Genomic DNA, 25636 nt, shown 5'->3' with positions numbered 1-25636 from the left:
ACCTACATCTGGGCAATAGGACTAGGTTTGTAAGTTATCTTGAGCTCAGGGTAGATCAATTGCTGCACTGCATTTGGTTTTCTCTATATTCTCCCTGCAAATGTTCATAATCTGCCTAGTGTTCAGCTAATCTATGTTTTCTGCTAGACAAGAAAGGGCTTAGGTTCCTCTGGCCTGATATGATCTCTCTGTTAAATTGCCATGGGAGAAAAAAAAAAAAAAGCAAGCAGATAATATAAATTTTCCATGAGTACAAAGTAGAACACAGGAGATTTCATCTGAACTTAAGGAAAAACTACTTTACCTTGAGAGTGAGTGAGCACTGAAATAGCCTCCCCAGGGAGACTGTGCCTTCTCCTTCTCTGGAGAGATTCCAAACCTGTCTGGACATTGTGATCCAGGGCAATCTGCTGTGGGTGACCTTGCTTTAGCAGAGGTGTTGGACTAGATGCTCACAAGCCCCTTCCAACCCCTACCATTCTGTGGTTCTGTGCTCTTCTTTTGTGTCACTCTTGAGACACTTTTAAATTCCTTTTAAAGGAGGTTGTTGCTCCACAAATAGGTTTCTGTGTGTAATTGCCATGGGAAGTTGGCTCAAGTAGACTCAAAGCTGGTAAAACTTTACTAATCATTATAAGAAACCTTTGCCATCACATAACCATTTCAATTAGAGGAGTGCTTTTGAAAATAAGACATTTTGGGAAACAGTAACAAAGATGTGACAATCATGATGGGCCTGGCAGGAGTTATCCATTTTTTGGGGGGATGCTAACCTGTGGATGCACACTAGCTCAAGGTCTGGATTTTCACAGCAAAAGAAGTGGACTTTATATGCTTAAGGGAAGAGAGAATATAGGAAGGACATGGACCTGATGGCGAGGGTCCAGAGGAGGGCCATGAAAATGCTCAGGGGGTTGGAGCAGCTCTGCTATGAGGACAGGCTGAGGGAGCTGGGGGTGTTCAGCCTGGAGAAGAGCAGGCTCCAGGGAGACCTAATAGCAACCTGCCAGTACCTGAAGGGGATCTACAGAAAGGATGCAGAGAGACTGTTGACAAGTGCCTGTAATGACAGGACAAGGGGCAGTGGCTTCAAACTAGAGAAAGGCAGATTTAGACTGGATATCAGGAAGAAATTCTTCACCATGAGGGTGGTGGAACACTGGAACAGGTTGCCCAGGGAGGTGGTTGAGGCTCCTTCTCTGGAGATATTCAAGGTGAGGCTCAATGAGGACCTGGGCAGCCTGATCTAGTTGGGGATGTCACTGCTGACTGCGGGGAGGTCAAACTGGATGAGCTTTGGAGGTCCTTCTGGCCTGGACCATTCTATGATTCTACAATTCTAAGAGAACTAGGGTTGAAATACTGATCTGTGCCAGGGGGGGAAAGCAGCTCACATTCAGAACAACAAATTCATGCAAGGCTCAGAAAACTGTGAAGGATCCAAGCTGGCCATCTCTTAGGTAGTATGGTACAACATCACAGCAGAAAAAAAAAACCTCCTTGCAGAAAAGCTCAGACAGAAGTGACACCATTCTGGTACACAGTTGTTTTCCTTGTTGGACTGATTTTTTCAAGCAATGACAACTGAGTGACATAGTTGACTGGGCTGTTTTCTCTGGACAAAGCCCTGTGTTTGTGTATGAAGTTCAGGTATTCTCGATGCTGCCACTTGCACAGTTGTTTCTTCAGTTCACTTTGAACCTACAGAAAACGAATTAAAAAAAAAAAAAAACAGAAAATCAGAGTATTCAAACTTAGTGGACATTGAAGGTAAAATATGACAAAATGCCTGACTGACTTCTTAACCCAGATGCCCAAAAGCACCCAAATGAATCAAGGTTAAGCCTCAATACATTGTTAGAATAACTTAAACTATGTCCATTTTGAGTTTTGAAAATAACCAGACCAAAATTCCAAAATTCAGAGGATGACAGGGAAGGTTTTGACTGGTTTCTTTATTACTGTAGGTCTGTTTCATTAAAATTTCTGCCTCTTTGTATAATTTCTGCTTTTTTCCTTACACTGAATCTTCTGTGTCTCCTTGCTCTGACCTGCTTTGTACTATAAGCCTTCTCCACGCTTTTAGTTCATCCAGACTGAGATCTTCCTTGAAGATCCCTTGCTGATTTTGAAGGATATTGAATCGATGTGAATACATATTAGATTTGAGGGAGGTCTCAGGGGATCCTAAAAGTAAAGTCAGAACTGGTATTTTTACTATCTGACACACCTAACAAGTAGGTTGAACAAACTTGGAGGTTCATGACCTGTTATTGATACTGCTGGGTCTCAGATGAGGGAAGAGGATGCAGGCAGATTCTGATGCCCTACATAAAGCTGCTGAAATCTGTGTCAGAGGGAGTGCAAGAAGGTGCAGGGAACATCCAGTCCTTGCTACCATTCCCATGAGCAGTCTGTTGTGGATTAATTGCTTTCTGCTTCCTGCTGCCTCTGTAGACATTCAGGAGGAAAGGAGTAGAAGGAGATAGAAAAGGAAGGAAGAAACCAGCAGAAAATAAACCTAAGGGAAGTAAGGAATGTTACAATCTTTCCCTTGAGAGTTCATCATGGTAACTATCAGACATAAAGCAGAAAAAAAGTCCCCTGACAGGAAAGTCACCAATCCTTTGTGAAGGGTCATTGTTTCAAAGCTTGTTTTGTGTCCTTCTGTCAGAACTGTATGAATATAAATAAAGTCAACAAAGGTACCAAGGGAGAAAAAAAAGTTGGGTATTTCATGCTTTCAGGAGCAGACCAAAGCACAGATCTGTTCTGGAAATAGGAAAAAAAAAATAAAGTGAAAAACCAAGAGATGTCCATGAGTTTAAGGGGTTTTGATAATCTTATGTACTAGCTACTCACCTCTGCATTTGAGAAGCAATATAGAAGAGCTACAACAAAACCCTAAGACAGGAAAGACAGGGAGACAAAAGAAAAACAACCAACCATCAGGATTTAAAGCAGAGAATCAAAGAAAGACATTGGATATTGTTAAAAATTTTACTAGTACAGAAAAAGAAAAAATATTTTCCATAGTTGCATTGGAATTTAGGTGATATGGCACTATTTATTGGGTTTTCATAGTAGGATTAAATTCCTCAAATGACTGGCAATGTTATGTCTTTCCTTGTATGGATACACTAGGGACTTTTTACTGTACCCTACAGAGAAGTACTCCATCAGATAAAGTAGTTTGTATTTGCAATAGTGAATAAACTGGGTGAGGACTAGCTTTTTTACTGCTAAACTGTCTTCTTTCACTCACAAGAGGGTGGCTGTGTCCAGCCAACAACCTATTGGGAGAGCTCTTGGGTTCCTATTCACCCAAAACTAGTCAGGCATTGTCTGGGGAAATGGTAGTGAACCAGGAGCCAAGTAATCTCATTAAGATAGGCAAATAGTGCTAGACTACATCTGTGCTAGTGAACTGAACAAGGCACAGCCCTGAACCTGGTCTTTGCTTCTCCATGTTGTTAGAATGTCAACACTGTCCACAGCACAGCTTTGGCTTGGGCCAGCAAATGTTTTCCCAAGCAGACTCTGGCTGGGGTTGAGAGGTAAGTATGGAAGAGGCACCATACTCAACACATATCAACATGGACAGCCTCATCTAGTGTGAGGTGTCCCTGCCCATGGCAGGGGGGTTGGAACTAGATGATCCTTGTGGTCCCTTCCAACCCTGACTGATTCTGTGATTTTATGGACAAGCCGTTGTGGGGTACAGGGGAAAAGGGGAAGGAAAAAGGTCTCAGCTACTTATTACAAAGTGCACCACACCCAGACCCTGGCCCTTTCAGAGCCAAGATATTGTTCGTAACAGATGTATGGCAAAATAGAAGAAACAATGAAGTCATTAACTTGATAGATTCACTACTGCTTAACAGCAAGGGCAGAACTGGTTGTTATATATGATCTTTATTTTTTTGTTCCTCTTGTCATCACCTTTATTATATGTTGTAATTAGTTTCCATCAGTTTACCTTAATCCATGGCACTCTGTCATTGTTATTCAATGAATGTAGAAACTCTAATCTTTTTTTGTGATTATGAATATGAAGTCTGAGTCAGAACTCAAGAGTAGTGTGAGATTTCAAATAATAAGATAAGGGAAGGAACAACTGAAAGAGTTTGTGAAGGAGTAAGATGGAATGTGTGTGTTGAATCCAGATCTGTTATTAACACCTACTCTACAAATCAGCCTAAAATATAAAAGTCCTGAGAGTGTGGTGCTTCAGATCAAACCTCTTAAGAGTGAAAAACTTGTTATCCAGCTTACCTGAAAAGAACCCAAGCCCAGCTCAATATAAAGGCGAGCTTCCAGACCTGTGCTTTCTGGGAAAAATGCAAATACAACATAGTGCACTCCAAAGAGGGGGATTAAGAGTAATGTGGATTTAGCAAGTCTCCTGGCAAAGCAAGAATTAGAGAACAATGCACTGTTAGAAATACAGAATTAGTGATGGCCATGTTGAAATAAAGTTTAGTACAGAGGACAGCTTCATAATGGAGATAACTATACCCAAGGAGATTAATGGAAAGATTACTTTCTGCCACTCCCCCTGTTAATACCTGGTGAACAGAGATGAACAAATCAGCATGCAAGTCTTCTGGACCAACTATTAAAGGTTCTTCTGCCTTCTGTATATGCAAAACCAGGGACACCAAACTAACTCTTGTGATCTGCTCTTCTGAGACTAATCTCAGTCCTGCTTCCCCCATGGAAGTGTCTCAACTTCCAAAGCTATCCATGGGGAGCTGTCCTTAAGAGTTGATTCAGCTTCTTAAACAGTGGTGAGGCATTACCCGACATTTAGCATTTACAGTTTCAAGCTGAGTTGTTTGGGCATTGTAATATTTTGTATTTTACTTTTCTCATTGTTTCAAATACATCCACCCCACCCTTCTTCCCCTGAAGAAAAACAAACAAACAAAACAACAACAACAACCACAAAAAGTGACATTTTGGATGAAAAGGAAAGTTTACAATGTTGTTTCTTCTGGGAATTTCTCTTTCTATTAGCAAAACATTTCTTATAGCAGTTTGAACAGCTCAGTATCAAAAGACCCAGAAATACTTACACAAAGTGGCCTGAATGGCTCCCTCCTCCCTCTTGAGTCTTCAATTTATGGACTAGAATTCTGATCACATTAATAAATATAATGAAGTTAATCTGAAAAGTAAAAAAAAGGCAACAAAACCACAAACAAACAAAAAAGAACAAGACAAACTCTGTAAATCCACTACACATCAGGATGGTTCTTCAGATACAAATTAACCAAAACTCCCCAGTCATAGGAATTTCACTGCCACAAATTAACCAAAACTCCCCAGTCATAGGAATTTCACTGCTACAAACTAGTGCACATCTTCTCTTAGATCAAAGTGATAGCATTAGAAAGAGAATTAATTTTTCCCACAGGGATATAGTCATACATAAGGCTATGCTGAAAAATATCTTGAATTAATATAGACCTACTTCTCTCAATATGATTTTATGTCTGATATTAACTTCTTGTACTTATCAGCACCTAGAAGATTTTACTATGTCCAAATGGTTGTCCCTGTTCCCTTCATTGCTTATAACAGATACAAGCCTAGATGACATACTGCTTTAGATGGAATTTAGATGGATTTAGATGGAATAAATGTGTGCATAAAGGATATAATTTTTTTTTGTCCTAAGTTTACCTCCCAAGAACTCATTTTAAAAATATATCAGATCTATTTATTTGTATTTATTGAATTAAACCAGCTTCATGTTGTTAAGAGTCTTGCCAATGTGGATTGCTTTTCTCCAGACATGACTTACAGAGGCACAGACTTCACTGTGGCATGCAGAATGCAGGTGTCACGATGGTTTCATTATGTCCTAGCATGACTCTAGGACATGTAGGATTTGTTCTTTAGGTTTTGATTTATGGTGCTTTGAGAGGGAAAAAAACCCAACAAACCCAACCAAATCAATGATAAACCCACAGTAATTCCCAGCTGTTTGAAATTCCATACCACAGCATGTGCTATTCTTTTTCTCCCAGCTTACTGAGACACTTAGCTGAGCTTTCACGTTTTAAAGGATACTCAAGACAATATGAAGACAAACATACTAATACAGTTAGCAGAATGGGACCTTTGATGACCCATAACACCACTCCATTTTCATCATCATCCCAACACCTGAAACAGCAAACAAACCCAATTATATTATCTTCCTTGTGTGAGCTTTCCACAACACATGAATATACTCCTGTCACAGAGCAGGAAAGTGATGGGCACCAAGTTTGAAATCACTATTTAAAGGCCCCTGCCTTTAAATACCACTCAAAAAGTTTCTGTGCAGCCCAATATTATAAAGGGAGTTTATTCAGGAAGTGGCAGGAGTTGAAGAATCAAAGCAAAGTCAAGAAATGAATGTTTGTATTTTCAGGCTTATTTCCTGCTTTGATGTGAAAAAATGATTGTCCTACAGGGTATAAATCAGGGACTAAGGTTCTGTTCATACACAAATACAGTGACTTTGAGGTCATGATGTTTTGACATCATCATGAGGAGTGCTGGGACATCTCATTTAAACTATATTCTTACCCTGAAAGGCTGGACTAGATGATTCTTGAGGTCCCTTCAAACCTGGTGTTCTATGAATCTATGAAAGAAACTACTTCTAAGTAGATAACATGTTTTGTTTTTTTTTTTTTGAAGGAACTTGTTTGAAGGGATCAGGAGTAGCAATTTGTGGCTGATTTTGTACAGAAGCAGTGATTTTCTTAAGATATAATTATTTCAAGGGCTGGGCATTAGGAAACTAAATGGCATTTCAATGGTGATTATAATATTTCCAGATTTATTACTCAAATTCAAACTCAAAACTCTTTTCTTGTTTGTGCGTGGAGTGTAAAGACCAGAGGCACAAATTTGGAACATTTTTTTTTTTTTTTACTTTTCTGGGTTTTGCATCTTTATTTTTTTTTCCCCCATAAAATCCAAATACAACACAAAATAGGATGCTCTTGGGTTCCTTTTCCAAGCTCTAACTTACCCAGTATTTTGTTGATGGATTCTTGTGAGGACCCAAGTAAACATCACAGCAGTGGGAGCTCCTGGACAAAGCAACACAGAACACAACACAATTGGTTTTCAGGACTGTGTCCCATGGAAGCTCTATTCCAAGAAGGTTCAGTGTGTAGCAGATTGGATGTACATTGGAGGTCAAACAATAGGTCAGATAATTTAAATAAAATTAAACAAAACCCAACAAACAGACCCACAAAACTTTATGAAAGAACTTGGACTTCAAGGAACAAAAGAAATAACACAGGAAAAATAAATGGAATGAAAAATGACAGGAGAACAAAATCAAAACAAAGGAAAACAGGATGTTTTGAAACTATGTTTTAAAAAATAACAGCTAAGAATTACTTGAAGGTTTGGATAGGAATTACAAGCACTTTTACTTATCTAACCAGAGCTTTTTTATCTGGCCAGCATACAGCTGGTTGTACACAAGCTTATCCTGAGGAGCTTCTATCTTTCCCACTAGATCATTCCATGACAATTCAGCTAAATCCAGGAATTAGTGATCTCTAGACTTGCTTTATCACTGCTTGTAATTCTACTTTTATGGCCAAAAGGTTATTTCCTTTTTTTTTTTTTTTTTTCCCTTTTATTTCTAAGCAAGCCTATAATTTAGCAATTGTGTTTGCTCTTCTTCTGTGCAATTGAATTTCCAAAGACTGAATGATTTTCAAGCTGCCACAAAAAGGCCTCTAATCTGAAGCAGGTGACATGTTCACTGATAAATCTATTGAAATATAGGCAATATCTTTCTAAGCATCATTTGAGATCTACGGGAAAGGCCCAGAAGTTTCCTTCCTAATTTCAGACCTTTGTTTAAGGCAATTAAACTGAGAACATATTCAGTTCGAGTTGTCTTTTTTAATTAACAAAGAGAAATATTTGCATCCATATTATATGAGGTACCCCTGAGATGTCTCTCACTTTCTGTTGTTGATTGTAAAAGGAGATGATTACTACATCATTGAGATGTAGATTCCTTTATTACCCCAAGTTAGCTGTGATTAATCAAGGTGTAAGTGTCTAGTTTCAGGCAATCTAATTGGAACAGCTCTAAACCAAGATCCCTTCTATAAAATTCAGACTTTTTCAAATGTAATTACACTTTTTAAAAGGCAGAGACTCTGCAGATGAAGAATTTAGATTTCATTCCCTAGTCAAAAATGTCACTATAACCACTCAATTTGGGTGCCTCTACTTTAGAACAGACAAGATGAGGTACAGGAATATCTGAGAGCCACAAATAAACAATTCTCAGCAATGAAAGAACTTTTGTGCCTGACATGCACATATTCTGATAATGGGAGATCATGCTAACTACTCTGCAATCTTGAAAGATTCCTTGAAGCCAGAAGATCTCAGAAAAAAGCCAAACCAAACCAAACCAAACCCCAGCAACAACAAAAACCCAACCCCAGAATTGTTTGATTCTGTCCTCGTGTAATTTAAGATTGAATTATCCAATTCTCCTTACTACAAGCAAAATGTCAACTTAAAGTTAGTCACCCAACTTCTTCAGTCACTGAAGAAAGGCAACAAGTTTCCAGGCTGCTACCCAGTCTCAATATTCATCTTCTTGAGGACTGGATTAATCACCACCACAGCACACATACCTCTCACCTCTCTCTACTGTCTGCAGGAGAAACCTGGAGAGAGAGTTTGGATTAGAAGGCTAACTTTTAAATCCCTTTTGCTGCATGAATTTAACTGCAGTCATAAAGATGAGTGCTGCAATCTTTCAAATACATGCATCCTACTGCTTCTGCTTCTAGTAATCCATCCTATACTCTCCTTCAAAGTTTTGGATGGTTAAATATCTAACAGGATACAAATAAAGACAGAATAATGGTATGGTTTTGATATAGTAGCACTGGGTGAATGGGCAGTTTGCAACAAAAAAGTGGCACATTTCATCTCAGAATGAGTGTTTTATTTAGGTCTGACTGTAAATGGAAGTGCTAAACAGTATGAAGGGGAAAAAAATACTAACCCCAGCCAGTAAATATGAACCACCATACATACTGCTTGTCTGAGACAAAGGTCAGCAAAAGCAGTGTCTGCAGGTATATCCCTTCTATAAGAAGCCAGAAGAAATTTGCTAAAATACTAAACTGGAAGAATGCCACAGCAGCCTTACAAGCAACCTGGAAATGAAGAGAAAGGAAAAAACAATTAGCTCTGCTCTTTATTGTGTGTGGTTTCTCTACAAGTATAGGCAACAGTTAATGTGACCACACAAGAATGAAGACATTATTACAAGCTTTCAGTGGGGTTGGGATTTCATCATGCAGTTTTTTAGGGAAAGGGGAAAATGGACACTCTTACAGATGAAATTATTTACTGATAGAAACTCATACAGAGTCACCAGCCCTGCACCTTAAATACCAAAGCTGCAGGGAGCCAAAGTGTTTGGCATTTGAGTTTGTGGGGTACTGTTTTCAGATTTCAGTTGTGGCAAACTGAAGAGAAATGAGATTAAGGAATACCCATAGTCTCCTCAGGTAAAGAATTAAAAGTTATATCTAGAAGAGATAAGAGAGACAGGACGTTTGGTACCGTTGACATTAGGCAGTGGTCCATAGTCTCATCTGCAAACAAAACAGCATCTTTGGTGAAAACAGCAATTGCCCTCAGGATAAAGGAGACAAACAGGTGCATATGGATGTAATTCCGTGTGCAGTGGAATTTTCTGACATGGAAAGAGAAAATGAAAATTGTTCTTCATGATCTCACCAAAATTCAGACATCTTCCAAAGCAAGTAAATCATTTGTCACTATCTGAGAGGGAACTAGACACAAGGGAGCTGAGCAGTCATTAGCTAAGTTAATAAAAGTGTTAGAGTAATTGCCCTTGAATCACCACATGTTTAAAAGAGTTGCCAAAATCAGCCAGTGAATAACTCTGGGACTCTTGGGCTGTATAATATCTTTTAATTATTCTAAATAGCACTTTTTTTTTTTTTTTAAGCTTGTCACAGGATTTTCAGTCCTTTTCTGGCCAGAGAAGAACAGAATATTGGGGGGGGTGGGTGTTAGTCACATATTGAGAAGAATTTTTCCTTCCCTAGACTGCATTATTCTTCTGAGGAGTGGCTGAGGGATCTGGGGTTGTTTAGCCTGGAACAAAGGAGGCTCAGGGGAGACTGTCTCACTCTCTACAGCTCTCTGAAAAGAAGTTGTAGCAAGTTGGAGTTGGTCTTCTATCCCAGGTAACAGGCAATAGCACAAGAGGAATCACCCTCAAGTGGCACCAGAGGAGGTTTAAACTGCACACTAGAAAAAAACAAAAGGTTGTCAAGCCTAGAGCTGCCTAGAGCAGTGGTAGAATCATCATCCATGGAGGGATATAAAGGCTGTGTAGATCTGGTGCTGAGGGTCATGGTTTAGTGGTGACCTGGCAGTTCTGGGCTAATGGTTGGACTTGATGATTTAAAAGTCTTTTCCAACCTTAAAGATTCTATTTTCTTAGATTGCCCTGTCCACAGTTTTACCTTGAGCTAAAGGAATCTCTTCCAAGGTTTAGAGATACCAGCCTCCTGTTCCTGGCTCTCTCTCTGTGTGATATGACCTTTGAGACTGTCATTCCATTCCAGTTAGGAAGCTGCTTCTGTGCTCTGCACTCCTGTCTGCAGAGTAAGCTTACAGCTTTTGTCCAAGTGCATTGGAACCAATTAAACCCAGGATCCATTTCCTGATATCCAACCAACATCATCAAGCAGGACATGTAAATTTCTTTAAATCTCTTTCTATAGCTCCCCATTATGGAAGCAATGGTCTTTCACAGAGGGAATGGACAGTTTAGAATCACTGCTGGTTCAGGGGCATGAGACACTCGGTTTCTGCAGAGTGTGTCCTGCTATGCCCTGGAAAAGTACAGTTATTTTGTATTCCAGATAGTCATTTTATGTTAATAGTGATAAGAGGTTGGGGCATTTTCACTGAATTAAAGTGGAATTAAAGAGACCAAGACAGACTGTCCAGCCAACTTCATTGCTTTAACTGCCTTTTTTCATTTGTTTGTTTGTTTATTTTTGACTGTTTTAACATCTGCAAGGAAATGCTACAACATAAATAGAGAAGGACTCATTGTCATCAACAGCATTGTCTGAGAAAGATTTGAAAACAAGACTTTTAAAAACCCCATGGAACAAAACAACAGAGAGTTGGAGAGGAATTAGAGCGAACCAGTTCTTAAGACATCCTGAAAAAGATACCATTGGGTTTTTACCTGAAGGCAGCAAAGACAATTAGAGCTGTAAGGAGTGAAGCCACTGATGCTGCATAGCCAGCAGTGTAGACACGCCAAAATGCAGAATAATATGATTTCTGTGAGGAAAAGAGAACACAGAACAATGCTGATGGTTATGCAGCATGCAGGCTGGTGTCTTTATTTCACATTTTCCATGCCTAGTCAGTCCCATCACCTATGTGCTGCTCTGTGTGCTTCAGGTTTTACTCTCCATCATTAAAACACCTTTCTTTTTTCTACTGAATCATCCTTAACCTTGTACCTGAGACAGGTTTTACAGCCCAAAAGCTCATCTTGCAATATTGACCCCATAGAGCAGGTTCAACAGGAAAATGTTGATTTGGTTAAGTCATTACAATTTCTCCTATATGTACATAAAAATCCCAGGGAACTGAAGCCTCCTGATGAGAGTTTTGTGAATCCCTCCATTTATATCTGAACCACACTTAATAAATATTGTTTATTAGATGGAGAGGAAAGTACTACCTACTAAGCCTTTTCTTTGTATTAAATCTAATTTGTTAACCAGACTCTAAATACACTGAATATTGTTGAGCTCAACATGGGTAGTTACTGGAATCTGACAGGGCTCATATGTGTGAGAGCATCCAACCACCCAGCACATTCAGAACACAGCACTCTAGAGATGTCTATGGACAGGAAATAAAAAGCTCACCTGATCCTCAGGTCCTTTGCTGGAACTTTCATCAAATCCACAGGCAACAGTGTATGGTGGGAATGGCTCTGACCAATATCCCTCCTCTGTACAGTTTCTCAGAAGGAAGCCTTTAATGGTAAAATATATCAGAATGAATTGGGCATGGAGGATGTTGGTGAGAGAAAAGAAAAACCACAAATATTTATTCTTACATGATTCTTAATTTGGGTACTTACAGGTCTAGTCATGTTTAGCAACATTAGCTATAGAGTTATAATATTCTACATAGCTATCGTGAAGATGTCAAGATGCAGTGGAATCTCTACATTTCATCTAGGAAATGCAGTCTGTAAATTCAGTCCTTACACAGAGGAAAACAAATCATGCATCAAACACCATTTATGCTGTGGACCACAAGCCAGGCAAGCCACCAGACCTTGTTTTGAAGTTAGATATAATTTTTGAACTTGATCGTGCTCTAACTGGAGGATTGAACTAGAGGCTCTCAAGATGTACTGTAATAACTCATATTTTTTAGACCACTGTAAAGACCAGACAATTCAGTGCAGCATAGCAAAAGTGCTAATAGATATAAGATTCAGTAACTTCCTTATTGTCCTGGTTCACAACACTAACTTATAACACACAGCAATTATTTAGACTATAAACCAAGATGTGCATCTGAATAATTGCTGTGTGTTGTTGATATGAGTTAGTGTGGTGGACTGGAAAATAAATGAGTTACTGAATCTTATAACAATTAAAATTAAATAATAATAATAATAATGATTTTGAGATAAAATTTAAAAAAAAAAGAAACAGAAAAGAAAAAGTCTTGCCATGGATATTGGTGATTTCTTCAAAAAATCTTGGACAGGGAACTTTAACCACTTCCCCAAAAGCAGCTCTGGGCCAGCAGGTTAGACCATCCCACTCCCTGGCACATCCTGAAAAAGAAAGTGCCTCTAAATAAAGAAACACACAGGGAACATCACACCATTATCTTCCATAATGAGACTGTGGCTTTCCCACTAATTCCCACTAGAGCCATAACAGGACATTGCAGTTCTGCAAGTGAAGGATTGTATTGTTTTCCATCCTCCTTGAGTGCATTGTTGCTCACACAGGCACTTGGCATTCCAAATGGACCTTCCCACCACCACCTTATCCCAGAGACTGTAGGTGAAATACAAGCAGACACCATCTGAAAGCCAAATGATCTACAGTTCTTTCTATTAGCAAAACAAAAGTCACCAAAAATTAAAATATTACATTGTTAACACTTGAGATTTCTTATTACTGGTTTGAGAGTAAAAAAATATTGATTTAAAAACATCAGACTTGAAAATTCAGATTTAAGCTCTTGAGTCTGTGCTTTAAGTCTACCAAATTCACCAGAGTTACAGGAAATTAAGGCAGAAGTCCTGAGTTTAGACAGTCAATGCTACTTTTACAATGGACTTGTTTTCTAGATGTTCCTGCATTAGCAGGCAGGTTGGACTAGGTGATCTCCAGAGGTCCCTTCCACCCTGCTCCATTCTGTGATTTCAATAGGGATTGGATTAATCTCAAACTAGAAGGACATCTCCCAGACCCATGTAAAATAGCCATCATCAGGAGTAGGTCTGACTGGTTGGCATTCCTGAGGTTCCCTAAACCAGAGATTGCTGGGTGATGGCACAGGACATGGTACTAGCTATGAGTCCATAAAAAAGGTCTTCAGAAGTTAATGACAGCTTTGTCTCAGATGCATCACATTGAGTCTCAAGATGTGGTCATGAAGCATCTGTTGGCAAGTAGGTGTGGGTGCAGCACAGAAAAATTATCAGTGTGTAAAGGTGCCTGAACTAAGAAAATTAAAAAGCACCATGCTGTAACTGAAACTGATCTCTAGGTAGTCATAAAGTGGATATAAAGCAGTGCAGGAGTTTCATTTGGGAGGTGTTGTTCTTTTTCAATGACTCTTTTCTGTTTCCTCCGTGCCTGATGGCAAGGTGAATCCAAACTTGTCAAGAGCTGAAATGTGGAAGCAAGATTCCTGAGCACAGTCACTCTCTGGCTTCCAAAAGGATAGTCCTGTGAATGTCCTGCAGGGTTATCCTCACATTCTTGCTATCCCAAATTTTCCAGATGGGAAAATAAAACCCCTGACTTGTTGTCTCTAATTTCAATCGTCTGAAATACGTTAGCTAATCCTAGCTGTGTTCCTTCTGCAATCAGCAGAAAGAGACAGGGACTTCCAGAGCATGATTCAGCCTATATATTGGTGGCTCCTTTCTGAGCACAGAATGAATCACTCCCTGCAAATTCCCAGGGCTCTCTGATGTTTATAGCCTAAACTAGGCTGCTAATTTTCAGATTAATAAAGTCAGGTAATACGAGTCCCACTTAGACACACAGTGGCCCACACGTTTAGACTTGAGGACTTCAAAGGTCTCTCTTAGAGGGACTATAGTACCTCTGAGGAGATGGATATAAAAATGTAAAGTACTTGGCAACGTGAGGTTAGAAATGTGAATTAGGTGACCTTATGTAGGAGAGGAACCTGTATGTTTGAAGTCTTAGATCTGGCTTAATTTCCAGTGACATCTACAGTTTAGATCAGAGAAACCACTTTGTCTAGAGGCAGAAAGAGCATTTTACATGCCTAGGATCTCAAGACACCTGGCAAGTCCATAAAGACAGCTTGAGTGGGAATTGTATCAAGTAGTGTTGCCATCACAGTCTTTTTTTTCAGCAACCCAGAGCTCTTTCTCTTTTAGACAGTGGGGAAAATAAAACCTTTTCAGAGCTTGATTCTGCTGGCTTGTTTTACACATCTGCTTCGCGATGAGAGGAATTGCACCTCGGGCTCAACTGATGACACTCATTAGGCACAACTCTGTACAACAACAATAAAGTGGAACTACTTCAGAGTAAGCAGTTTGCATGCTGAAATCCTTCAGCATCTTCTGTGGATGATTCTTGGGAGCTTTGAATATAAGTAAAAACCATACAAAATACTTTTGTATGTTATGTTGTAGACTTACCAGCAATGTGAAGATGTTTCAAGCAGCTTTTCTGCCCTAACTGAGCATCTAAACTTGTCAATGTCTAAACTTATCATTCTGTGGTTAGCAAAGAAAAATACTGCTCCAGAAAATTATTCATCTCATTCTAAAGTAAGAATCTATAGCAGAGACAATTAATCATGTTCTACAGGCACCCATCTTCCTCCATTTACTTTTAAGGGAATCTAAGAAGACAAACTGACTTTGACATTGAGCATTTAAAGATAACTAAAATAGATGAGGTAAAAGTCCCAGTTCAAACTATCACGAAACCACATAAAGTAGGAATCTAATCTTGACTCAGGAAAACAAATGGCATCTTACCATTGTGTCCCTGAAATAATATACATGAGATATTCATATCAGATCTTGACAACCAAGACTATTACCTTGAAGATCAGGTGAAACAGATTCATTCTTTTCTAAGCAGAGGGTCTCCTCTTTCACCACCTGCTGGAATATCTTGCATTCTGGATGGATCCCAGCAACCTGGGTGAGAGAAACACAAACCAAACCAAGAAGTTCTATGATTATCAGAATGAGAAGACTCAAATTTCTTTCAAGTTTATACCTCACAGCTGATACTTTGAGGTCTAAGAATGTGAAAACTCCAGATTTTTTTTTTTTTGCAGATATATCTGCAAATAATATCTGTAAATGGCAGAATGAGGATGTGATCTCATACATAAATCAATTTCTTTATGTGTCTGGATATTCATGCCCATATGGATTCTCCAGTGTATCGTAACAGTCAAGCTCATAGAGCCATAGAAAAATTTTGATTGGAAAAGATCTTTAAAATCATCAAACAATGAAGCACCTCTTCTCCAATCTGGACATCTGCATCACTTCCCCCTTAAGCTGACAAAACTTCAATGGATTTCACAATCTTTGGATCTCCAATTCTTTGTCAGCTGGCCAAAACTGGGATAAATCTATCAGCCATTGGAATAATCATGCTGGACCTTACAAACATACATACAGTCTGGCTATATATATAGTTGTATTTTTTTCCTCCCCATATTTAAAAAGAAACAAACAGACAGCAACAAAAAACTCTTTAAATATACGTGTTGAGGGTTTTTTTGCAAATAATTATTTTGGGTGTTCAGAACTATCTATTGGCAGTATATTCCTACTTGGGTTCTTGGGAGCTAGCAAGGATCAGGTTCTCATTATTGGAGGAATTAGCCTGAAGTTTGACAGTAAAGTCTTAACTACTCTTCAGGAGGGTGTGTCTACTCTGCTTTTATGCTGACAGTAATAGAATGGGCTCCTGGTCTTCTTTGAAACCTTGAGATGCTAGTGCCATACAAATCACTCTGCTGAGGGAGCACTGTGGAAGTTCTCCCTGTTTGAATGCAGCTGGTATAACTATAAAAATAAAGCAGAAGCTTTATGTCCACTGGAGCTTAAATAATACTGAAGTCCAAGAATTTAGAGAAAGTAGACAAAAGAGGTAGTCTTAGCCATAGATTAATTTGAGCAATTACAAAATGTTATCAACATATTACCTGGAGGTGTCACACACTCCTCAGACAGAAGCACTCTTTCCATTTTACCAGCTGAGGAACTGAGACAAAAAAAAAAAATAATGGCTTGTTTGGGGAGCTTAAGGGATGGTATTTGTCTTATAGATTAGGATGGCTATGTTCCAATAGCTAAAAATGCATTTCTGGACATCAGTTGTTGAATAAGGTTCAAATGCATTTTCTTACTGACAGATACTTAGTGTTACTTAGGTGCTGTTATGTGTTTTGCTTGGCCTCCATCTCCCATTCCAGGAAATTTCTTGACCTCTGTAGTCCTGCATCCTGTCTGCTGTGATTGTGAAGATGTTCTTAATACCCTAGAACATCCCCAAAACAGTGCTTTTGAAAAGGCAGTATCATAGTACATTAGAGGTTGGAAGGGACCTTCAGAGATCATTGGTTCCAATCCCCCTGCCAAAACCAGGATCACCTAGGGTTTGTCCACACAGGAATGCATCCAGGTGGGTTTTGAATGTGTCCAGAGAAGAAGACTCCATAATCCCTCTGGGCATCCTGTTCCAGTTCTCTGCCACCCTCACTGTAAAGACAATATTCTAAGAAGGAACCTACAATGTCAGTGTCTACATCTGGTCTTGTTATCTGAGCTTCTTTTGCAGTTCAGCTGCATTCAAAGAGTGTTTCACTCGGGAATGGTTAGTGCCATTTGGGATCTCAGCTCTCTGGTGTAGATTCTGCATTCATTTTGCAAGTCCTGTGGAGAAGTCTCAGATACATTTTCCTCTGCTGTCTCAACTATTTCTACACAGATATGTTTAGGTGACTGAATTAAACCCAGAGTCAATAGATCCAACAGAGTCAATAGAGGCTAGAAAGCAACTGATCTATATTCAGGAAAGTGAATACTGCACCAAAGTTTTCCTTGGGGTATTGGCATCTTTGAGACATACATGGAACAGAGCAGAGGGTTTGCTGCTTTGCAAAGCTATGCTATTCAAGGCAAAGCCAGGGGCTCAGCAGGTAGTGGTTTTAATTGAAGTGATGTATTGAAGACCTCCTTAGACATCTCTGAGGAAGACTCTGTGCCATTCTAAACCTCTAATGACACTGAAAACAGAGGACAGGTGAAAACACCACTGATATATTGCCTTTTCAGTCTTAGCAATGTGATTTACTGTCCAGGATGTTTTCAGCAAGTAGCGCAGCCAGGACTTCTTTTAGCTTCCACAGAAACTTTACTGGAAGTGATGTAGACTATTGCACCTTAGTAATAATGTCTGCCATGGGGAAAAGAAAAAATAGAACACAACATTAAATACATTTAAAGATTCTGCTTATATTTGGAGTTTAAAGTAGCATAGAGAGGCTGCTTTTAATTATGAGGCCCTAGAGATGGTTCATCCATCCTAATATTAGACCAGAAAGAAGATAAAGAACACTATTTGAGAAGAAAATTAAGACATGGCTTTTTTCATGCATTATATTCCTCCAGTGGGTAACTCCAAATACATTTTATAAATCAACATGAGTGACTCTTAAAATAGTCCTTCTTGCTGTTCAGCTGCAACAACACAATTCTGAAATGCTATTTTTCAGGTATTAGCGTGCTCCCTGTTCATTGCTTTATCTTTTAACATGTATTTTATTTTGCATTTGGCCTACATAACAAATGAATTATTTGAGTAGCAGTAACAAAAAGATTGATTCATAAATCTCCCACTATGTCAGTTTATAAAGAGAGATTTATCTAGACAGGAAAAAAATAAATCCTCTCATTTCTGGGGTTTCTGGCCTCTGTTACTGCTGAGAGTTTTTATATTTGGAAAGTTTTTTAGGTGTGATATTTGAAAGTCATGGCAACTTGATACTAGGCTATGCAACTTGCCATTGATAGGGAGTCTTATCATTAAAGGCTTGAAAGCAATGGCCAGTCAGAACACAAAATGGAATAAAAAACACAAAAGGAGATTTGAAATGTCTTTGAGAAAAAAACAAACCAAAACACTTGGAAGAGCTGGGTTAACTTTACTTCCTCTTCATGCCTGAGGTGCTGGGAATGGCAGAAACAGACACATAATGAGTTATGAAAAGTTTCAGAGGAGGAAGGGTTATCTTTCTCCAAAAATCAATTTAGCAAGACATTCAGCTGATGCAAGTGGAATATAAATGAGAGACCAAGCAGGTGAGCTGCCCCAAATGCTCACTGTGCGTGCCAGGCTGCCTGCTGCTTGAAGCAAGATGTACCTCCTTTTTTTTTTTTTTCTTTTTTTTTTCTTTTTTCTTCTCTCCTTTAGTGCATCTACACCTGCTGAATCAGGCCCTCAGTCACCATAATTCAGCACTGAAATCAGTGGCATTCATTTCCAGTGGCTGGGGAAGCCCATATCTACCCTACCTGAAGGGAAGAAGTTGTGCTGCACTTGTTTGACACACAGCAGAGGAATTACTGTAAGAGATCAGCACCCAAGTCCATGTAGTCCAGACTGCTGCCTCTGAAAGCAGTGATGAATCACTAGGAAACATGATTCTTATGGTTTATTCTAAAAACCCTGCCCAACTGCTAGTGATACCCACTAATGGTGAGACTGTAGTCAATCTCACTACCACCAAGAGGCAAGCAATTAACTAGCATGCTCACGTTGTGTTTGATACTGGCTTACTGGGGGTGGCTATAGCTACCAGTGCCCAGAGCTTCTGTTATATCCCAGTGCATATGTTAACTATTTTTGATAATTCAGTGTCTGAAAAACAGTTACAGTTGAAGATATAACCCACAGACTACCCCAGAAGAAGTGGTGTGGTTAACCTGCAATCACATAGCTCTCCTTGAAGTAAGCCCACTATTGGGAAATAAAAATGGGGGGAAAAAAAAAGACACATATAGAAGAAACTGAGTACTGTGATGATGCTTCAATTTGTTGGTTTTCCTCAGGCTCTAAGAAAAAGAAAACCATTGAACTATTTTAGAGTTAACCAAAAGCCTCCTGGGCAGAATATTACTTGTGATTTGTGGGTTATGGCTTACTTATTTTTTTGTTATTAATCTCACAATGCCTTGAGAAAAAAGCACATCTTGCTGCTCTCATCTGCCTGCAGAGGTTAGGTGATGGGGCTTTCAAGAAAACAGGGAATCTGCATTTGTTGCAGGGACAGAACACTGAAGCATCTGCTGTAACAACTGGGCTTTTGTAGGAAAAGAGTAGCTCCTGTTCACCCTAGAAAAGGATAATTTAGAAACCAAAACAGTGCAGTGATTTCTGAGACAAGAATGCCCAATGTGGCAGAGTCTTCTCTGCCATAATAGGTATAACAGGCTGATTTTAAATGCTCATAGCTAGGCAGTAACCTGGCATGAACTTTACTGAAAATCACTGTGGGTGATTTTCACACCAAGGCTTGCACAAAAAACTTAGAGGTTCCATGCAGTGTTGTAGACAACACTGAAGAAATGGAGCTTTGCATTGCTGAGCATCATAACATGAAGATCTTTCTGCTGGCTTGAACATTACTGCCCAGTCAAAACTCACACAGGCATTTTAGCTCCAAGTCCTAACCACTGAAACAGTCTTGCCTGGAACAAAGTAATCATGCAGTGAACATTAAAAAGTGTCAGGCATGGACATGCAGGAAACCTAAGACAGTTTAGAATGCCAGATTTTAGGCTTGTGCTAACTTTTAAACTTCCTCTTTTTAACACCTATAAGCTGACTGCATTGAAACCTCAAGTGCTAGTAACTCACGAAGTATAACATTGCTTTGTATTTCCTCTGTTATATGACAGATAATTTATCTCACAGAATTATAGAATTTTTTTTTTTTTTTGGAAGAGACCTTTAAGATCATGTCCAACCATTACCCCAACACTGGGATGTCAACACTGCCCAAATCTGAACAGAAAACCCAAGGTTGTGACACTTTGGGCTTTGATTTTCTCACAATAGATAACACCACTTAGCAAGCACTGGGAAGAGAATTTTGCTAGCAACATCTTCGCACCATACTTAGTGCAAACTAGTTCAAAGCAATCTTTCCTGAGAGCCCATCCAAAGATGGTGCCCCTAGGCTGTTGTGGTGCTGGAAAAACTGTAATGTGGAACTCCCATAAAAGACAGCTCTTCATTCATTAAGCAGTCCATTAGCACACTTGGGGAAATGCAAGGACATTTTCTATGCTCTCTGGAAACAAGGGAAGTGCTTCAAAGATGGTCATCAAACACATTAGTCACTTTTGAAAAAAGCAATTCAATGGGATCAAAGAGGCAGAATTAAACTGGCAACACTTGGTCTTTTTGAAAATTAATAAAAAAAAACCAAAGAAGTGGCTGAATTCGTTGTCAGGATGGGAAGGTTTCAAGAACTCGAAGAGCCTTTACAGTGATCTGGTTCAGTTTCCAATGCTGTATAATCTTAAAAACTCATTAATGGGTTTTGCATTGAGTGTATCAATCATTTACTGAGAATATTAATCACTGCTCTTTTTTGCCTCTGTCTCTACATCTTGCATTCATGCCTCAGATCTCATCTCAGATCTGCTCTGAAGTAATTTCTGTACTCTGTGTCTGTTTTTCCCCTGCTCAGTTTTTTGTGATACGACTCTGATGCCTGAATATTTTCCCTCTCCTCATACAAAACTAGAGTGTTCTGCCATTCATGTCACACACTGCCTGCCAGCTTGGAAGATTAAAACTCACCTGATATTTTAGGATACAGAAAGGCACAGAAAAGCTCCTGCATCCTCTGCCCATTTTTAACCTGTGGATTGAAGTGTACAGGCAGTCCTGAAAGTTGGCCAGTGATGCCAAAGGTGTTGTGTAGAGAGCCAGGATGTGCTCTGAAATGTATGCCTAGTTTTCAGCTGGAATTCTGATGGACAGGAAGGGCTCACAGGATGAAAGGAGGCTCATCAAAAGTGTTGAACACAAATTGAATAACTGAAGGAGATAAAGAAATCCTCATCCTTTTTCATAAACTTCCCAGAGTGTTGTATATACTTCATAAAAATATTCCATAAGGCCTGTCTCTTTCCACCTGCTTAACAACTTTCTCACAAAGCCAAGTGCTCATTAGAAAGCCTTCAGTCTGAGAAGCAAAGGTCACCAAAATCATAGCCAGTTTTCACATGGGCTTAGAAGGGAAGTGGAACCAATCTCAAGCTCCAGAAGCTCTTGTCTATTCAGTGCAGCTACCTTCACAATCACTGCAGTAAAGGCCCTCCTTTCCTCTGTGCTCTATAAATACTCCTGTGATATTTATAATGCAATTGATGTAGTATCATGTCCTGCCAGAAAACTACACAAAACTACCAAAAATAGCCAAAGATTTCTCATGCAGAAAAAAAAAAAAAAAAAGTCCACCACTCAAATGTGCTTGCAAGAACAAAGATCCAGGTTGCTTGTACCTTGTCAGAGCCATGTTTACCACTCTTGAGCTTGACTGACTGTAAAGCTTGAGGTCACCACAGCAGTGACATGACTCCAACCACCAGCAGCTCATTTATTTACCATGAAATGTCCTATCCTCTATTCACAAGCTCTGACACAGTCTTGATCCCATAAGCTTTCAAGCCCAAAGGTAAAGCCCTATTTCCAATCTTTCTTTCCATCCAGTTAAACAGATTATTTCAGAAGTATTTTGGCTGAAAATGACTACCTAGAGGCCATTTTCAGTGCTTGTTTTCTCTTTCTAACTCAATTACCTATGGAAAAAAGAGAGGCTAAGACACTGATTGCCTTCAGAGGAAAATCTTTTCAAGATTGTTTTTAAAACATTGGAGTAATGCTTGAATGCTCCTCTGTGTGTTGGATTGGTTTTATCTGACTGTATTTAACTGCATAGTGCTATACAGAACAGTACATGCTGTACATACATATCATGTATACCACTGTTTGTATTTACTCATAGGTATCCTCTATGTGAGAAAACAGCCATACTGCTTTCATTCACGGTTTATAAACTCTCTGGAATTAATATTAGTTTGATAAAGATGAAAATTAATTTATTAGCTCTATGCTAAATTGGGTAGGCCACTTCATTATCACTAACACTTAGAAAAAGAACAGAACACAAATAGCTGGGAGTCCTCATTTTCTTCTATTGTAAGTTTTCCTCCAAATTAAGGAGAAAATTCTCCCTTTCTCAGTCTGGAGGATGTTTGTCTAAGGGTGAGGTTCAGGTCACCTAATCCATAGCACCTAGGTATCAATTCAGCAAGTTCACTCAAGTCCCAGCCGTTGTTCTTGGAGTGTTTCCATCTCTTCCTGGTGGTACTGAAAGAAGGTTAAATCAGCTGCTTTAGACTAGAATCCTAATTTTAGATAGATAATTTTTGATGATTAATCTAAACTCCCCCATCAAGCTGTCCTTAATGATCAATAAAGGCAGACAAGCAGTTCCAGGGAAGGATTCCTCCTACCTCTCTCAGACACCTATTTGAAGACAGTGACTCACTGTACAGGAGGCTGTCTCCCTCCATTAACTCCCTACAGGCTAGTGAAATGCCTAAGCAGACTGATACTTCCACACCTCCAGTTCCCTATGGAAGGGACTTCCAGGTCTGCAGGGACCAGATTCATAGAAGAAACATGTATTTCCCTTCAATACAAATCAGCAAAGAGCAGCTATGTGAGAAATTTAGGCATGCAGCTCAGTGTAACTGGGAGCTCAGCTCATCATCCACATTGCTGTGGATTTGGATCTGTACACCTATTACCACAAGGAAAGCTTTGCTAAAGCAAATGTACAGCTCAATGAAAAGCCATTTATGTTTCCATCCTCACCTCCATTCACCAGATCAGACTGAACTCCTTCCCCAGAAATGTGAAAAGCTGCTACATGTTGAAGAAGAAAAGCAGTTTAGCTGAGCAGGAAGGGCGGTGAATGCAAAGTCTTTTCCACATTCTTTGTTTCCTGAGACTCTGAACTCTTTAAGACAGGAAAAGTCATTTTTATGCATTTCAGCATCCACTTCTCTCTCTTCCTTGTCATTTCCAAGCCAATGGTAATTTTAATGTCAAGGACTCTAGTTTGCAACACACAAGGATTGTATATCCTGCAATACACAACTCCCTGTGGAGTTGATGGAAGGTAGAATTACCCAGTTTCACAGAGGAAGATTTCAGGTTTATTCTTCTGGCTTATTTACATATCTGAATAACAAATTATTTGCAGAATCCACACTAGAATTACTTCTCTGCAATTTGAAAGGACTGTTTATTTCTATAGGTCTCTCACTTTCCCTGAGAGTCTAACTTAAGATGTACATTTTCCCACAAGACCTAGTTTGAGACACAAAAATCACTGATATTTAGAGCATTGACTCTTACTAGACATGCAGTTGAAGTTCAAATATGAGTAATAGTTTGAAGCCAAAAGGTACACAGAACAAGCAGCCTGCAGAATTTATTATGGGCAGAGTCTGCTGCAACATCCTAAACCATTAAAGTGATAGATGGCAGCCCACAGATGTGCATGAGACCACCCTTCAGGTTAGCTTCACTCTGCTGATAGCTGCAAGAAAAAACTCTGCCCCTGCAAAAAGTCTAGTCCAGACTCCAAAGTCACTCTACCTGTAGCAGTGTAGCAACCTGTAGCAGTGTAGCAATTTGGGCTGACTGTTTTTCCCTGAAAGAAAGGTAGGACACATGATAGTAACTGCATGTGGTAAGGTTTGTGTAGCAAGGACCTATATTCTATCACTTGTATGTGAAGCTGCACAAATATGGAAGAAAAAACATTCTGGAGGTGTGAAAAATTACATCTCATCTTTCACCTTTTAAAACTGAAGTGTCAAGACCAGTCAGTAACCACCTAAGCTCTCACAATTACCAGTAGGCAAAAACAAGCCCTGAAGGAACATTCACCTCATCTGTCTTTCACAGGACAAGATGAAATGCCTCCCAGGAAGGTGTCCGTCTTCCCTTGACCACAGCAGGAGTCTGAACCCCAGCCTACACTAAACATTCAGCTGTGGAATGACTAAAGTCAGAATGAATGAGTCCCTGGGAATCACAGCCATAGGAAGCTTTCCTAACACTTCCCTGAGGCTGCAGATTGAGGTTCTGTGACTGTACTTGCACTTACACCAGCTTTGGCTAACCAGCCTCGGCAATGCCAGCAGTAACAGGCAGGACAGGACTTAGGGAGGGATGTATGTACTTGAGATGTGTCCTTATGCTCATACACCTTCCCTGATGTTTAGTGTTGCATCTTCAGCTGCTGCTGCCAGTGCACAGCATCGTTCATGATCCTGCTTGGTGATATTATCAGCAGATGCCTTCAGCAGTGAAAAAAATCAGGGTTCTCTCAAAGAGGTAAATGTCCCAGATCCATTAGGAAGAACTGTTCCCTTTTAGTTTTCCTTCTTCAGCAAAGTTGCCTTTCTTAGGACAGCTGGGACAGTAGGGTGTCCCCTTCTGTCCCTCTAGAGCCATGCTACAGCTACTCTGATTTAGGGATGCTTTCCTGTCCTTTGGAAACTGCAATTCCAGTAAATACAAAAGATATTTATTGATAGCATCTTAGAGCTCAATTTTTTTTAAAAGACCTGTCTCAAGCTGCTAACTCAGGAATAGTTTTTCTTTCCTTCCCTCCCACCCCCTCACACCCCCCCTTCCCCCCCCCCCCCTTTTTTTTTAAGCCTTTCCTTATTTTTCTTTCTTTCTTTCCCTGTTATGAGAAAAGTTACCCTTCTGCAAACATCTCCCCCCTCCCCGGCCCCTGCTGGGCAGCTGCAGAGCCATCCAGCTGTGGACAGCGTTGTAAGGAGACAGATGTGCAGTGTCCTACTCCCTGTCTCTCGGAGACAGATGTGCAGCGCCCCTCTCCCTGTCCCTCCCGACCCCCGCGTGACCGTCGCCGGGTACTCACCAGCGGCAGCAGCAACCAGCACAAACTTCGCATCCTCTGCAGCATCCGCCGAGTCCTCCCCGATCCTTCTGCCTGTTGGGAAACCGCCAAAAGCTGAGACTCAGCCCAGCCCACCCTAACCTGCTCAAGATCCGCCCCGGAGAGCTTTTGGACCTCCCTTCCTGGACGCTCGGGGTTCTTCTAGGAGAGCTCAGCACCTGCGTGCCCCGCAGGACCAGCAGGAAGGAAATGCTCCAGCATCCCTTCTGGGATTTTG

At 39.9% G+C, this 25636-nt stretch overlaps 1 protein-coding gene across 1 annotated transcript; it reads right to left on the bottom strand.

Annotated features, from left to right (window-relative positions):
- Positions 1–1512: 1512 nt before the first annotated feature.
- Positions 1513–25425, bottom strand: LOC128973734 (vasoactive intestinal polypeptide receptor 1-like). Its single transcript, XM_054390128.1, has 13 exons — positions 25381–25425; positions 15415–15514; positions 12815–12922; positions 11994–12103; positions 11297–11394; positions 9625–9757; positions 9059–9212; positions 7034–7094; positions 6105–6174; positions 5079–5170; positions 4276–4405; positions 2863–2904; positions 1513–1701 (listed from the first exon to the last, which is right to left on the bottom strand). Exons 1-13 carry the CDS (start codon positions 25423–25425, stop codon positions 1513–1515), a joined length of 1332 nt encoding a protein of 443 aa, XP_054246103.1.
- Between the last annotated feature and the right edge of the window lie 211 nt (positions 25426–25636).

This window comes from Indicator indicator, chromosome 20 (assembly GCF_027791375.1).
Source record: "Indicator indicator isolate 239-I01 chromosome 20, UM_Iind_1.1, whole genome shotgun sequence".
NCBI classification, from domain to species: Eukaryota; Metazoa; Chordata; class Aves; order Piciformes; family Indicatoridae; genus Indicator; species Indicator indicator.
Note: the sequence above shows the minus strand (reverse complement) of the source record. Positions and strands in the feature narration are given on the sequence as shown.

Coding starts and splice junctions, on each gene's coding strand:
- LOC128973734 (XM_054390128.1), bottom strand. CDS start 25,425: ATGCTGCAGAGGATGCGAAGTTTGTGCTGGTTGCTGCTGCCGCTG. Junction 11,395..11,993: donor GCAAAGGACCTGAGGATCAG/GTGAGCTTTTTA, acceptor TTTTCCTCACAG/AAATCATATTATTCTGCATT. Junction 2,905..4,275: donor TGGGCTTGGGTTCTTTTCAG/GTAAGCTGGATA, acceptor TTCCTGTCTTAG/GGTTTTGTTGTAGCTCTTCT.